Raw genomic sequence first — 17,078 nt, 5'->3', positions numbered from 1 at the left:
TGAGTGCTCTTTGTATTTGTTTATTTTGTTCTCATTTGCACTGTATTTATTTTAACACTGCGTATATTGAGGGGATTGTAACAGGAGTGCCTCTTTACTATTATAAAACTAAAGTAGGGAAATTGTCGACCCGAGCAGATCCAATGATACCCTCACATTCTCCTTCATTTCTACACTACTTACCCTGCCATACAAATATAATGAAAATCAGAAATTTCGAGATCTCCACACGTCCAACAGCTCCAAAGGGTGAAATGTTTTGGAATTCTACAAACGTATCAACCTCTAAAACCCTGGTAGAAAATTCACTTCCCTACTTGCGCACTACAAGTTAGTACTGCACTGTGCAATGAAGAATAAATAACATATGAATATTTCCGTCAGGTAAGCTTTTAGATTGTTATAGTTTACCATGGGTCCCCACAGCTTTATGGCCATAATCACTCGGACCCCTTTTCTGATACCAAATTCAGATGAATTCATGCCATGATTGAGTAAAATAAAAGCAGTTTATTAAGACACTGATACAACATAGCAATCAATATAGAGATCACATACTATGCCAGAACTGATCCACTATTCATATAGCTATGCAAAGCTTTAGTAAAATGCACCAAATAAAATTAAAATACTACATTTCATATTGAACCATGTGGTGCAACCAGGTAATCACACAGAATCATACCTTTCAGCCAACTCCTCCATCACAATCCCTGGGTATGTCCTTTCCCACCGGCAGGACAGACCCACCAGAGGTGGCGGTACAGTGATATACAGTCAGGAGGGAGTGGCCCTGGGAGTCCTCAACATTGATTCTGGACCCCATGATATCTCATGGCATCAGGTCAAACCTGGGCAAGGAAACCTCCTGCTGATTACCACCTATCACCCTCTCTCAGCTGATGAATCAGTCCTCCTCCATGTTGAGCACCACATGGAGGAAGCACTGAGGGTAGCAAGGGCACAGAATGTACTCTGGGTGGGGGACTTCAATGTCTATCACCAAAAGTGGCTCAGTAGCACCACTGCTCACCGAGCTGGCCGAGTTCTGAAGGACTTAGCTGCCAGACTGGGCCTGCAGCAGGTGGTGAGCGAACCAACACGAGGGAAAAACCTACTTGATCTCGTCCTTACCAATCTAACTGGCGCAGATGCATCTGTCCATGACAGTATTGGTAGGAGTGACCACTGCACAGTCCTCGTGGAGACGAAGTCCCGCCTTCACACTGAGGACACTGTCCAACGTATTGTGTGGCACTATCACTAAATGGGATAGATTCAGTATAGATCTAGCAGCTCAAAACTGGGCTTCCATGAGGCGCTGTGAGCATATGTAACATATCAAAGTTTGCAGATGATACAAAGATAGGAGGGAAAGTAGAGAGTGAGGAGGACATAAAAAACCTACAAGGGGATATAGACAGGCTGGGTGAGTGGGCAGAGATTTGGCAGATGCAATACAATATTGGAAAATGTGAGGTTATGCACTTTGGCAGGAAAAATCAGAGAGCAAGTTATTATCTTAATGGTGAGAAACTGGAAAGTACTGCAGAACAAAGGGATCTGGGAGTCCTAGTGCAAGAAAATCAAAAAGTTAGTACGCAGGTGCAGCAGGTGATCAAGAAGGCCAACGGAATGTTGGCTTTTATTGCTAGGGGGATAGAATATAAAAACAGGGAGGTATTGCTGCAGTTATATAAGGTATTGGTGAGACCGCACCTGGAATACTGCATACAGTTTTGGTCTCCATACTTAAGAAAAGACATACTTGCTCTCGAGGCAGTACAAAGACGGTTCACTCAGTTAATCCCGGGGATGAGGGGGTGGACATATGAGGAGAGGTTGAGTAGATTGGGACTCTACTCATTGGAGTTCAGAAGAATGACAGGCGATCTTATTGAAACATATAAGATTGTGAAGGGGCTTGATCGGGTGGATGTGGTAAGGATGTTCCCAAGGATGGGTGAAACTAGAACTAGGGGGCATAATCTTAGAATAAGGAGCTGCTCTTTCAAAATTGAGATGAGAAACTTCTTCACTCAGAGGGTAGTAGTTCTGTGGAATTTGCTGCCCCAGGAAGCTGTGGAAGCTACATCATTAAATAAATTTAAAACAGAAATAGACAGTTTCCTAGAAGTAAAGGGAATTAGGGGTTACGGGAAGCGGGCAGGAAATTGGACATGAATTTAGATTTGAGGTTAGGATCAGATCAGCCATGATCATATTGAATGGCGGAGCAGGCTCGAGGGGCTGATTGGCCTACTCCTGCTCCAATTTCTTATGTTCTTATGTTCTTATCAGCAACAGCAGAATTGTATTCCACCACAATCTATAACCTCATGGCCCAGCATATCCCTCACTCTACCATTACCAACAAGCCAGGGGATCTACCATGGTTCAATGAGGAGTGTAGAAGAGCATGCCAGGAGCAGCACCAGGCGTACCTAAAAATGAGGTGCAAACCTGGTGAAGCTACAACACAGGACTACATGCATGCTAATCAGCAGAAGCAGCATGCTATAGACAGAGCTAAGCGATCCCACAACCAACGGATCAGATCAAAGCTCTGCAGTCCTGCCACATCCAGTCATGAATGATGGTGGACAATTAAACAACTAACGGGAGGAGGAGACTCCGTGAACATCCCCATCTCCAATGATGGCAGAGCCCAGCACATGAGTGCAAAAGACAAGGCTGAAGTGTTTGCAACCATCTTCAGCCAGAAGTGCCGAGTGGATGATCCATCTCAGCCTCCTCCCGAGATCTCCACCATCCCAGAAGCCAGTCTTCAGCCAATTCGATACACTCCACGTGATATCAAGAAACGGCTGAGTGCACTGGATACAGCAAAGGCTATGGGCCCTGACAACATCCCGGCTGTAGTGCTGAAGAATTGTCCTCCAGAACTAGCCACACCTCTAGCCAAGCTGTTCCAATACAGCTACAAACACTGGCATTTACCCGACAAAGTGGAAAATTGCCCAGGTATGTCCTGTTCACAAAAAGCAGGACAAATCCAATCCGGCCAATTACTGCCCCATCAGTCGATTCTCAATCATCAGCAAAGTGATGGAAGGTGTTGTTGACAGTGCTATCAAGCGGCACTTACTCACCAATAACCTGCTCACCGATGCTCAGTTTGGGTTCCGCCAGGACCACTCGGCTCCAGACCTCATTACAGCCTTGGTCCAAATGTGGACAAAAGAGCGGAATTTCAGAAATGAGGTGAGAGTGACTGCCCTTGACATCAAAGCAGCATTTGACCGAGTAGGGTTTCAAGGAAATCTAGTAAAATTGAAGTCAATGGGAGTCAGGGGGAAAACTCTCCAGTATCTGGAATCATACCGAGCACAAAGGAAGATGGTAGTGGTTGTTGAAGGCCAATCATTTCAGCCCCAGGACATTGTTGCAGGAATTCCTCAGGGCAGTGTCCTAGGCCCAACCATCTTCAGCTGCTTCATCAATGACCTTCTCTCCATCATAAGGTCAGATATGGGGATGTTCGCTGATGATTGCACAGTGTTCAGTTCCATTCGCAACCCCTCAGATAATGAAGCGGTCTGTGCCCACGTGCAGCAAGATCTGGACAACATCCAGGCTTGGGCTGATAAGTGGCAAGTAACATTCGTGCCAGACAAGTGCCAGGCAATGACCATCTCCAACAAGAGAGAGTCTAAACACCTCCCCTTGACATTCAACTGCTTTACCATCGCCAAATCCCCCACCATCAACATCCTGGGGGTCACCATTGACCAGAAACTTAACTGGACCAGCCACATAAATACTATGGCTACAAGAGCAGATCAGAGGCTGGGTATTCTGAGGCGAGTGACTCACCTCCTGCCTCCCCAAAGTCTTTCCCTCATCTACAAGGCACAAGTCAGGAGTGTGATGGAATATTTTCCACTTGCCTGGATGAGTGCAGCTCCAACCACACTCAAGAAGCTCGACACCATCCAGGACAAAGCAGCCCGCTTGATTGGCACCCCATCCACCACCCTAAACATTCACTCAATCCACCACCGGCACACTGTGGCTGCAGTGTGTACCATCTACAGGAAGCACAGCAGCAACTCGCCAAGGCTTCTTCAACAGCACCTCCCAAACCCACAAGCTCTACCACTTAGAAGGACAAGAGTAGCAGGCACATGGGAACAGCACCACCTGCACGTTCCCCACCAAGTCGCACACCATCCTGACTTGGAAATATATCGCCGTTCCTTCATCGTCGCTGGGTCAAAATCCTGGAACTCACTTCCTAACAGCACTGTGGGTCACCACACAAACTGCAGCGGTTCAAGAAGGCGGCTCACCACCACCTTCTCAAGGTCAATTAGGGATGGGCAATAAATATTGACCTTGCCAGCGACGTCCACATCCCATGAACGAATAAAAAAAATCTCATTATAGCAGATAACAGTGCACATTCTTTAACTACCTGCATAGCCATTGAGGGAGAGAGCCTGACTTCAGGTCCTGAGAAATAAAGATACTTTTATACTGGGGCTTGTTCAGTTCAGATTCCAGAATACCAGCTCCCTGCATTTCGAGTGCTGAATCTGGCTCCCTTATCTCGTAGACCCAGATCTTCTGCCAGTCTTCAGGAATCCAAACTAAACAAGCTCCACTGTTAAAGAAGCTTTATTTCTTACCACCTGAAGGCATGCTTTCTCCCTCTTTCTGTTGCTATACCGGTAGTAAATGAATGTTTGGAGTCGAAAGGCATTTGGCAGATGTTGCATCTGCTATTAAAATTCAGGCTGGGGTCATCACAATAGGTTTTTAATTGTCTTTCTAGCTCCACTGTGGAGTGCTGGATGACTACTGTGTCTGCTTAGTTGACTTTGGGGCCTAAATGCAGTAGCGCCCCAAACTAGGTACGTTTCTGGAGGAGCGCAGCGACGGCACAATTGAATGTAGAGACCTGAGGACCAAAGTAAATTTATCCTCGGCCCTCATCAGGTGAGCCCTGATGCAGCTTGCTTGTCGAGGATTTTGGCCTCACGCCCTGGCCCAGACGTAAGTCCAGGAGGGGGAGGGGGCGAGCTGATCAGGAGAGAGTTAGCTGGTAGCGGCCCGCAGTTGTATTGTGGAGGTAGGAGGAGCACTCCTGATCCTTCTGACTATCCAAAAAACAAAAATTTGGAAGTTTTGAGGCACTTTTTGAGAAACCTCCTGCGGTCCCTTTAAGGAATGCTGGTTAGGCTGCTCAAGACCTGGAAATTCCAGTCGAAGCTGGCACATCACAACCTCTGACTAGGGCAAACAAATTTAGAAGTTTGAGTCTGAAAGATGTACAGAAGCAAAATATTAAAATGAGGCTTGCGTTATTTCAGACGAGGCCAGGGCTGTCTAAAAAAGGCTCCGAACAATTTAGCAGTGGCCCGATCTCCTGCAACGATCCGGTGCGGGCCTCTACACTGCGCCCGTTTTAGGCCCCATTTTGGGTCTGTTTTAAATACTGATCTCCCACCCCCCCTACTTAAATATAAAGCTGCTTTTATATTGGCTTCATGTCATGCTAGTGCCATGGGCTCCTGAGGTCTCAGACAACTGTAACTCCAAAGTAAACTAAGGGTTACACACCCAAAATGTCAATAACCTATCTTTTCTCTTTACTGATGTTGACTGTCCTGTTACGTATTGCATTTCCTCTTCTTATTTCAGGTTTCCAGCATTTGCAGCTTTTCCTTTTCTCTTTTATTCTAAAGTAAACTTGAAAGATTTGTTTTTCACTGGGATTTCTCAGCTATTGCTTTAGCAAATCTGGCAAGCTGCTAGCTGGCAATACTAATACGGCATAAAAATGATCTAAAAGCAGCTTAAAATTGTCTATAGTATCTTAAAAACCTCATTTAGCAGTATCAAGGCTTAGCCTTAGACCCTTAACATGTCTGATCTATAGTCATCGAATATACAGTTATATATAGTGTCAGTGACTATGGTAGATTATGGGTTTTAGATAGCACGGTGTAGTTCTGTTTACTAGTTTACTTTTACTCGTACTTCCTGTTCCTATTTGTGTGAATTAAAGTTAAAAGCCATTTTACACATAAATGTAAGAGATTTGACAAAGGTCTAATATTTAGAGAAGTCTGTGGAATCACTTTTAATCATTTATATACATATACGTTTTAAAATATACAACATTTTAAACATGTTAAACTATGTGCTACAGTTTTTGTACCAAAAACATACAGCCCATTACGTTAAATAGTGCATATATTTATAAAATAAAATGTATATGTCTGGTTGGTGGGTTCGGCTAGACTTTTAATTCATGGGCAAGAATTTCAACTCATACCAAAGAGCTGAGATGAGTGTTTCCTCCATGACAGCCATTTTAAAGTGCTTTTAATTTGCACTTGACCATCACATCCTGTTTTGGAACAGTGAACTTCACAAGCTGCTATTCTGGAGTGGGGAATTGGTCTCTGTAGGCATGTTGCACTCTGCTGTTAATACAGAAACAATAAACCACTGGCTTAATCCTGAAGTAGAACTGAAGAATTTTCATGGATTTATGATTTATGATTTTGTTCCTACTTTCTGGGCATGCTTACATTGTGAAGTACAGCCGACAGAGAGAGACCAGGACATCTGCAGCTGGCTGCACTCTTATAGTGGCTATAAACACCTTCAAATTAAATGAATTTGAACTCAAAATTTTGGATTTCAAAGTGAGAACAATTCAGTTTCTAATCATTGCTAATTTTATTTGGAAGATTTAGCTACTAATTCCTAAAATGTGGTTACAATACCACCGGGAACACTATCACGCATGTTTTAAACATAAGCAAAATATAAAAGAAAAACCTGCAAGTGCTGGAAATCTGAAATAAAAACAGAAAATGCTGGAAATACACAGCAGGTCAGTCAGGATTTACAAACAGAAAAGACAGGTTATGACACTTTGAGTAACGTAGTAACAGTTTCAGGCAGGACAAGATCTTCAGTCCATCTAGCCCACCTATCCACAGTATTCCCTTGGTGTAATTCTAATAATCCTGTATCCCATTTGTTGACAAGAACCTATCTAGTTCCTTCTTGAAATCCATTAAGGTTTCTTGTTCCACCACCCAGGCCAGTTCCATTTACTCGGCACCCTTTTAGTAAAATAGTTCCTCCTGCATTTCCTATTTTTTGTTGCCCCTCACTTGGTCCAATTTGCATCCCCTGCATCAGACTGAGAGATAAACAGGCATTTTAGTACGGTTGGAACAATGGAGAAAAATAGGATGAGGAAAGGGGAAAGAGATCCAACTAATGAACCAATCGAAGAGAGAAATACAAAGGCCTAAATTTTAACCCCACGAACGGATGGGTTGGGGGCAGGTGGGAAGGTAAAAATTGTGAAAGAAACTAAAACCTGACCCCAACTCACCTCCAACCCGCCCACTTCTGGTTTTAACGGAGGCAGGTCGAGGGGCGGGCGACCAACCCACTCTCAGGAGGCGGTCAGTGAAAGCGTTTAAGGAGGCTGCGGGCCTCCATTTTTACAGCTTTTTTATTTTTAACTCCTGGGGGCTGGGATTCCCTGGCCTTCTGCTTCATGCTACATGAGAGGAGGCGAGAAGGCCCGGATCAGCAGGTAATTGCCCTTTACTGCACAGCTTGTGGGCCCGGAGGAGCAGGAGTGCTTTCTCCAGGCCAAACAAGCCTACCTGCAGCGATCCCACACACGCGATCTCCGACCCCCGCCTCCCAACAATCTCTGACACCCCCCCACGATATCCGACCCCCCCGTGATCTCTGACCCCTCCCCGACCCTAATGATTCCCGACCCCCCCCCTGATGACTTCCCCCGGTGACTGACTCCCAACCCCCCGATGACTTCCCCGATGACCGACCCCCCTGATGACCCCCCACCCTCCCCAATGACTCGCAGTCCCCCATGACCCCGACAGCCCGATGACCCCCGACCCTCCCCCACATGACTGACCCCCCAATCTAAGACTTACCTGCTGGCTTCTGCTTCCTGGATCCGTACTTCCGGGTTTCCTGCCAGGAATTCACCCACCCCTGCCCTCTTCCCAGCTCCGGGTTAAAATTTACCCCAATGTGTTAAATGACCTGCAAACTACTGAATAGAAAATCGGTAGGTGATATCAAAGATCATCATCAAGGTAATGCAGATATATAGTAAGGAGAACAGAATGTACAAATAGTGGGGGAGGAACAAAGAAGACGTCCTGTTCATAAGAGCATGAGAAATAAAGAAAAAAAGTGGAGAAAACTGCAGATGCAGCAGATAAGGAATTAAAACATGAAATGCAAGGAAAACACAGCAAATCTACCAATCGTGAAACCCCCGCCAGCACTGACCTTTTATGTCCTTTTCTATTTAACTGTTTGCAGGTCATTTAACACATTGGGCCGGAATTTGCTGAAAACTTGCACTATTACTACACCGTACGCCATTATTATGGTGCAGAAATTCCAGGAAATTATGGTGTGAGTGACTTACGCCATTATTTCCTGGGACATTTACGCTGCTCCACAGGGACCCTCGCCAAAAAAGCTGAACAGCTAATTATCACAGCTCCGTCCACTTCCATTAAAATCAATGGCGAGATCGAGTTTGCTGAATTAACAGCATTGTGATCGCTGCTTAGACCATTACAGAATGGCGCTGGAGGGGCTCAATATGTTTGGTGCAATTACAAGAATCATAGTTTACTGTTTAAATTAAGAAATAATTGTGTTGTCCTCAATAGGTGCATCTTTTAAATTATTCAGTAGTACAGTTCTAACAGTGTTTAGGGTCAATGGTGCAAAATGCAAAGCTACAGGAATTCTATATATCTGGCGGGAGTAGAATGCTAGTCCCTAGCCTTAAATTATCATCCAAATGTGACTTTTTTATATGTAATTCAGATCATTACTCCTATGCATTGTGAATGTGGTTGTTATTGATCAAAATGTGACCATTTACAGCCTATTACTATCCAAGTGGTATATCAGAAATATTTCTGGGATTACAGACTGCTTGAGCAACTGAAGACTAAAAGCCTCTGGTTTCTGTGTTGTTCATACAACCTCAATGGGAAGGGTGGGGTCACTGTTCCATTTAATGAACTAACCAGACAGATATAAAAATAGTCCTTAAAGTGAATCAGCTCTATTATTTGAATTTGCTCTTGTTTTCTGCTATCAGTTCAATCTTCAAACATCTATTTTAAACACTTCCAGGCCTGAGTAGCATCACATGGCATTGGATTTTTACTTTGGCCATTGGCTGTGCCACTCCCAATCCGATGCTATGCTCACTGCTGCATATTCTAATTATTTTTCCAGAAAATTGTGGCGTTAAGTTCACCACTGGACAATCAGGGAGAACAACAGTCTAACTTATGGTATTCATCACCAATAATGCCATTGCAGCGAATTCCAGACCATTAACTCTCTCTGTTTTGGTGTAACTTTTGATTCTTTTATTTTTCATGCCAGACAGAAATTGCAAAAGCTGTTTCAAAAGTAAATGTCTTACCAAATAGCGATTAGGCTGCAGTCCACAACCACATCCATTTGGGTGCTGGAAATAAAGAATATTATAATTACTGGCCTATTGAGAAAGAGCAGGCTGACTGTAAAAGTTGTCCGCTTTTCTGATTTAATCAACAATTCCAACATCAGAGGTCTCTCACGCAGGGATATATTCTGCAGACTGTTGGCTGCTTCTTCAATCCAGTTTTGTTCATGTCAAAGACAAGCCTGGGATCTGTAGGGGAAACTGGAAGCCTGCTGATCCTACGTTGTATTAAGAAGTCCTGCAGTTACACAGTCCAATAAACTGTAGATCTTAAAAAGAAACATGAGGAACGATTTTCACTACTGGCAAAGAACAGAAGGTGGCGGGCCTGCCTATTCTTCCTGGCAGGAGGTCTGAGCCATTTAGAGGCCAAGGCCTCATTTACATTCTGCCAGTGAGCTGTAGGTCCCAAATGGGCACCTCACTGCAAGGGCGTTTAGGGAAGGCAGAAGAGTCGGTTGGAAGTCAGAGCCTGGGAGTGGAGGTGGGGTGGCAGGGAAAGCGGGTGATGCAATCTCAGGGGGAGGGGGAGCCTCAGATTGGCTTGTTCCTCCTGGACCCACCCACCAAAAAAAAATATATCCTAGGCCTTTTTCTGAACGACCTCCAGCGGTCCCTTTAGGCCACTCACAAATGCACCATTCTGCCTATTTGTACCTCAAAATTAGAATTGGGGTCCTCTATACTTCATACGACCCCAGTTTGCACACTGTAATGAGGCTCCCGCCTGCTTCAGGCAGGTGCCTGGGCTGACCTTGTGAAAGCCCTGGGCAAAATGGCAGCAGGTGGGATCAGAGTTAAAACAGGGCAATAAGTGCAGCGCTATGATTTTAGGCTGCTATCACCCAGTTCCCGCTAGGCAGTACAAATTAAAATCTGGTCTGGAGAAGATATTTTTAAATTATTGAAGACTGACTTAATTCCCTCTTGTTTTTATAAGTGTTGGTACTACTAATTTTGTGAGGCTTTCTTTTTCTTCTGTGTATATTTAATTTTGTAATAAATTTGTCCTGCAGTCTTAGCCTGAACAATATAGTCTGACAGTGTGGTATTTTTCCACCTATTGGAGAGAACAAGTGCAAGGTGGCAACCCCTGTTACTTCTGATGTAAATTATTCCAGTAGAAGGGTAATTATTAGTCCTGAGGGATGTTATTCCTATTCATGGCACATCTAAAATTGAAAATTGTAGATCACTTATGGAAACTGCAGTTTGCTGTGAACATGAATGAAATAAGTTGGGAGAAAACCTGAATTGTAACCTTAGAATAATAGAATCATGGACTGATATCAGCACAGAAGAAGGCCATTCGGCCTGTCATGCCTGTGCTGGCTCTTTGAAAGAGCTATCCAATCAGTCCCACTCCCCTGCTCTTTCCGCATAGTCCTGCAAATTGTTCCCCTTCAAGTATTTATCCAATTACTTTTTGAAAGTTATTATTGAATCCGCTTCCACCACCCTTTCAGGCAGTGCGTTCCAGATCATAACAACTCGTTGTGTAAAAATAATTCCTCCTCATGTCGCCTCTGGTTCTTTTGCCAATTACCTTAAATCTGTATCCTCTGGTTACCAACTCTGCTGCCACTGGAAACAGTTTCTCCTTCACCTTGGTTCTTCAATTTAAAAAAAATAGAAACTGTAAAAGTAAACTGTACAGTTACCTTCTTCTTTCGTACACATAAACATAACTTATAAATTGGAATAATTTTGAGGATTATACAGACTCTCAGTTTAGTGGACTCCCCCAGAATTTAACTGTGTCCCTACAGTTGAAGACTGGACATAATGAGAACATGAGTTTGTGCATTCAGTGCTCAAACAATGATGTAAACTATATAAACCACTAGTCATACAGGAAATAGTCACATATAATTGTTCTATTTCGTTGTCCAGTTTACACAGAAGATGTTATTTCATGTATAAAGAGAAGCAGGAGAGTAATAATTGTCCTCAGCCCAAATTACATTGCACCGACTGGATCGAGGATCTTTGAGCTGCAGACAGGAGTCGACAGCATGCTTGATAATTTCAAAACCAAGGTGATTTTGATAAAATTCAGATCTCTGCCTGATGTGACTGACCTTCCACACAATGTTAAAAAGGCCATCACAGTGCTGCCAGAGATAACGTGGAAAGGAACCAAGTCTTCTCCCCCATCCTCAAAATTCTGGAAGATGCTCAGGTACTATATGCCAGTGAAGAAGAATGAGTTATGTGAGAAGCAGGGGCTTCTGCTAAAAGCTGCAGTCTAATGGACAAACTAGTATTGTAACTATTATATTTCCGCTATTTATCCATTTAATTATGTTCTGTGCAATATATTTTCTGGTCAAAAGTATATGGAAATCACAAACTCAGTCCTGTTCTCATTCTATAAAGCACAGATTATAGATGGAGGTACTGCAATGTATTTAGCTTGTAATAAGTGAAAGATTTTATACACAGTATTAGTTTGCTCCTGCATTAATTCTAATTTTACTGTCACGTTTCAGAATTTTTGATCATTTTTTTCTTCACAGTAAGGATTTTCGGGTTCAATTTTGTTTAAGCTTTGTGTTTTAAAACAAAGTGAATTCATTCAGGTTTAAAAAGAAGAGCCATAGGCTGCAGGCATTGGAGAATGTCCATTAAAGCCAGGTGAACTTGAATGACCAGGGATGTTAAGCAGTTCATCGCTTTGTCTTGGGTGGCCAAACAAATATTCACATCCTTTATGGTGAGCAGGATTCTATTCATGCTGGCACGAGCATGAGGTGTCCACGGAGGATATGTAGACAGTTTGGTTGACAGGCACGCTGGTGAATCCTTACCTGGGAAGGTGTCAGGGACACCACCCCTCTGCTTCCAGGATTAAGCGAGAGAAATGGGACACAGTGCAGTGAGGTTTTGAACACAGGTCTGTGAGACACAGTCCTTGACCTGAACCTGGAAGCTAAAAATGCAGGAGGTCAATTTTTGTCACCAGAAGTCATTTGAAAGAAAGGTAATGCCAAAAACAAGTAAGTCAGCCCATGAAAGAAAGAAAAATAAAGAACTAGCACCTTTCATGACCTCAGGATGTCCCAGCCAATTAAATACTTTTAAACTGTAGTCACTGTTATAATGTAGGAAATGGGGCAGCCAAATTGTGCCCAGCAAGGTCCCACAAACTGCAACGTGCCAGATAATTGTTTTTTTAGCACTGTTGGTTGATAAATATTAGCCATGATACCGGGGAGATCTCCCCTGCTCTTCTTCGAAATAGTGCCATGGGATCTTTTACGTCCACGTGAGAGAGCAGATGGGGCCTCGGTTTAACGTCTCATCCAAAAGATGGCACCTCCTACAGTGCAGCAATCTCTCAATACTACACTGAAGTGTCAGCCTAGATTTTGTGGCCAAGTCTCTGGAGCGAGACTTGAACTCACAACCTTCTGACTCAGAGGCAAGAATGCTACCATTGAGCTACGGCTAATACGAAAGAGACAAGGTGTATAGTTTATTACTTTTTCCCATTCTTTTGAGGCAAAAACTGAGCTAAGTAAGTGGAATTTGCTTTTACTGTTACTCTGTATGTTCACTTGTTGTCTGTGAAATAAAGCAGCTTAACAATTCGTATCTGGCCTCGTTTTACCAAATGTTTGAGTCCAATTTTGAAAAGATTTGAGAAGCGCATGGGAGGAAACATGTGAAAGATGCAGTATTCAGTTCAGATCACCATGGGAGTTCTACAGTTACACCCCTGGTTATGCTATTGTAAAGTTAGACATCAGGCAGTACAGACACAATGAACATAAGATGCTCAGATTGCTTATGGAAATGACCAGCACCACGGGTGAGAAAATATCTAAGGGAGGCTCGAACTTACATCATTTACATAGCTACAATTTGAATAAGAGCCATATTACACTATAGTTATGGGGTGTTACAATTTGTAAATAAAATATTTGAAAAATAAATGTTAGGTACACATTAAAAGGAATAAAATGACTATATTTTGCAAATCAAATTGAAGGTATACTGTGATTTGGAGGATAAGATCTTGACTGATCTGTGAGCACTACCTGATTACATGTCAAAATGTAAACTTATTCATTTTAAATTAACAAATCAAAACTTAAATCAGTCTATATCCAGCTTCATGTTAACTGAAGTATCTGATTTGCCAAAACCACATTGGGGATCTGTGGCAGTATTTTCATGATAAAAAGTTTGACCAACCTTTTTTTCATTTGGGAAGGGTAAAGAGGCAGAGAAAAATGCTAGAGTCACAAGTGATGTTTTGACATAATTAATTGATTGTGTTGTGTGTTTGTAAACAAATGAAGAAAGATGTGCAAAGGATTTCTCAATGAAAACTGTGTAAAGGCATTTGCATTGACTGGGCGATTGTCAGATTAGGTAACAGTTCACTGAAGTCTGGAATGCAAATACTGTAACTGCAACAAACCAGCTGTATTTGTATTCAGACCCACAGTGAATCAGCAAACCACATGACTAGAGTTATGCAAGGACGCTTTGGAATGTAAAGGTATAATAAGATCCTGTGTGAACCAGTAAGAACAGACAATAATCATTAGACACATAAACACAATGCATAAAAGCACGCTTTTAAAGCATGCACAATTATATATAATGCTATATTTTAATTTTTAAATGCTTATGGGTTGAAATCGCACTGTTGTATCAAAAGTAATATTTGTATAATAATTAGTAATAAACATGTTAATCCATTTGTATGAAATTCCTTTCTCTAATTTTCTCGAAGGCATTAACTCATTTATTTTAAATTTTAAAGAGAGGAAATTCATTTTCATGCAAGAACAAGTTTTAAACAGAGCAATTTCAACCCCATATCACTGTTTCCCCCACCTGGATTTCTCCCCTCTCATAAAAATACTGATTCAGTTCCATGGTTATTAGCAGCCTGACTCAAGTGACCATTCGTCATGCGTGAGCCTAGCCAGTGAGCATTGGCTGGCTACCTAACTCTGGAGGGCATTACGCCCAAAACCAATTGCCCCAAAGTTGCTCAGGTCTCGATTAGGTCAGCAGTTATACCGGATTGTGCCCAACAGTACCCTTTAGCATTGACCCTGCCAGAGTTTGCAAGGCCAGTGGAAGGGCATCTCATTAGACTGGGGCATTCATTGGGGTGCAGGTGCCATTTTGGGTGCATCTCAGGTACCTGCAACATGACAACAGAAACTTTGGCCTCCGCCACCCTTGGGGTTTGTTCCCAGGCCCACCAATTCCAGCACTGCTGCAATTGGCTCACCAGTAATAGGGGTTAATCCATGATTTTTTTTTAATTGTTAACTCTTTAGGGGTCCTTGCTGCTTGCCCAACTCCACTGGTGGAGCCCACTTGTGCCCTTGTGAAGGCCAGTATACCTCACCTCACTGAGTGTACTGACCTCCACTGCAACACCAGATTTCCTTCCAGGTCCAGGAGCATGAACTTCCAGCTTAAGAAGGCCAACCCCTAGCTGTCAATTCCATTCCAAGGGGTGAACAGAAGTTCCGCCCCTAAAACAGTATTAAAGATACTCCTGGGGGTATGCGTTTTCCTTGAGCGTTTTTCCAGTCTCCTGTGGAATTATGACAGGAGACCAGCTGAACAAATTTCAGGTCCCATCCTGTTCTCACCCAACATCCACATAAATGTATGCTTCAGCCTGGTCACTGGATAGAATTAGGAGCAGGAACCCTAGCTGAAAATTCCACTGCCTGATGCAAAGGCCAACTGCAATACCCAACGGCTCCCCAAGTGAAATCAGCTAATTTCACATAGAGTGGAGATCAAACCTGGGACCCTGTGGTCTGCTAGTGGCTGAGAGCTACACCAGGCAGTGTCTTTCCTCACTAGACTACTGGGACAACTGATGCTGCACCCTTAAATGCCTATAATTTGTAGTCATTATCCATTTAAGAACTTAGCTAGTGTATGATGTAACAACATAATTAATAAGTTAAATAAAAAAAATGGACACCATAGGCACAATATTTCCCTTTGAACTCCAATTTTCAAAGCTATTTAACTTAAAAATATTTTCAGCAACTTTTGTATGACTTTTATCCCTAAGTAAAATAACAACACAAGAGTAATTATGGGGTATTTTCTCACTTTTAGCTATCTTTCTTTACACTTAAAAGAAGGAAAGAAAGAACTTGGATTTATATAGCTCCTCGCATGGCCTCAATCTGTCCCAAGTGCTTTACAGCCAATGAAGTACTTTTGAAGTGTAGTCACTGTTGTAATGTAGGAAATGCTATATTAATTATACAGGTGGTCTACAGGTGTAAAGCAGCCAATATGAATTGTTACTAATGCTGCAAAGAACTGCAAAATCCATTTCTCCGAAGTCTCCAGACAATAAAATGTCTGTGGACAAGCATCTGTTTAGTACCATCTAGCATTTTTATTGTGGAATTAGTATTTGTAAAATCGGAATGAAGCATGCTGTTCACACAAGAGGATTGGGTGAACAGAAGAGGATTGGGTGATCAGACAGGAATGAGATCTGAGTTTGTAATACCTTCCTGAATTCTAGGCAAGACTATAGAATGGACTGTTGACAGCAGCAGGACTTTTTAAAAATGTCACACACTCTGGATGATTATTAATTGCTATGTAATTGCTTACTGCACACAATTTATTTTTCTCACGAGAAAGCTCTGTGTTCTTTCCCAATCCTTATTACCTCAAAGTATTTGTTTTTCTCTCTTCCCGACTCTAAACTGTTATGCAATTACTTATCTCACTCTATTCATTTAAATTTCTCACCTACTAGTGCCAAGGTCTTTTCTTCTGATGTTTGTGCACTTTCTAGCCCCTTCCCTCATATCAATGCTTGCATCTCCATCCCTCCTTTTACCTTATAGCAAGGTAAACAAGGCAACACTTGAAAGTGCTGACAGACACCTGATTTATGCAACCCAACAAAAGTGATATTTCCAAAATGATGCACCTAATAATGGGAAATTGGAACTGAATCACCTGTCTGTGGCAAACACAGTAATCTGATACCTGACCAGGCAGGGTCCCTGCACTTCTGGTTGACCCCCTGGAGGGGTAGGCTGGTCACTGGGGGCTGGGATTATTTTCACACAGCTCCAGCTAACTTTGCAAGCCAATAGCCTATTGGATAGGATGGTCCTTGCTGGACCAAAAGTGGGGAACCTATCAATTCTCCATGCTGATAAGCAGTGTGGTTGTACTCTAGTTAAAATCCAGTAATACCACTACACACACTTGGGGCTCCCTAAGGCCTGGCTCTTGCCAACCTGTGCCCATGTCCTTTGGAAACCCTCAGCTAATCAGGCAGCATCTGTCAAAAATCGAGGGTCTGCACCCTTAACTCTTCCGTTCGATCCAAGATACGGTCTGACCTGCTGAGGGTTTCCAGTATTTTCTGTTTATGTTTCAGACTTCCAACATCTGCAGGTTTTTCCATTTTCTGTTCCTAAGTTCTCTGGGTTTTCGTAAGTGGAGTGTGTCCTCATGAAGAGATGATGTGGAGATGCCGGTGATGGACTGGGGTTGACAATTGTAAACAATTTTACAA

At 42.8% G+C, this 17,078-nt stretch overlaps 1 protein-coding gene across 1 annotated transcript in view; it reads left to right on the top strand.

The window, feature by feature from the left end:
* Positions 1–13,127, top strand: part of LOC137322954 (interleukin-18 receptor accessory protein-like) — a 74,516-nt gene extending 61,389 nt beyond the window's left edge. The window contains exon 11 of the mRNA XM_067986213.1: positions 11,426–13,127. Within this exon, the coding sequence (XP_067842314.1) occupies positions 11,426–11,784 (359 nt within the window). The 3' untranslated portion in view covers positions 11,785–13,127. The remainder of the gene's footprint in view (positions 1–11,425) is intronic.
* Positions 13,128–17,078: the final 3,951 nt, after the last annotated feature.

This window comes from Heptranchias perlo, chromosome 6 (genome assembly GCF_035084215.1).
Source record: "Heptranchias perlo isolate sHepPer1 chromosome 6, sHepPer1.hap1, whole genome shotgun sequence".
NCBI lineage: Eukaryota > Metazoa > Chordata > Chondrichthyes > Hexanchiformes > Hexanchidae > Heptranchias > Heptranchias perlo.
This window is presented reverse-complemented; position numbering and strand designations above follow the sequence as displayed.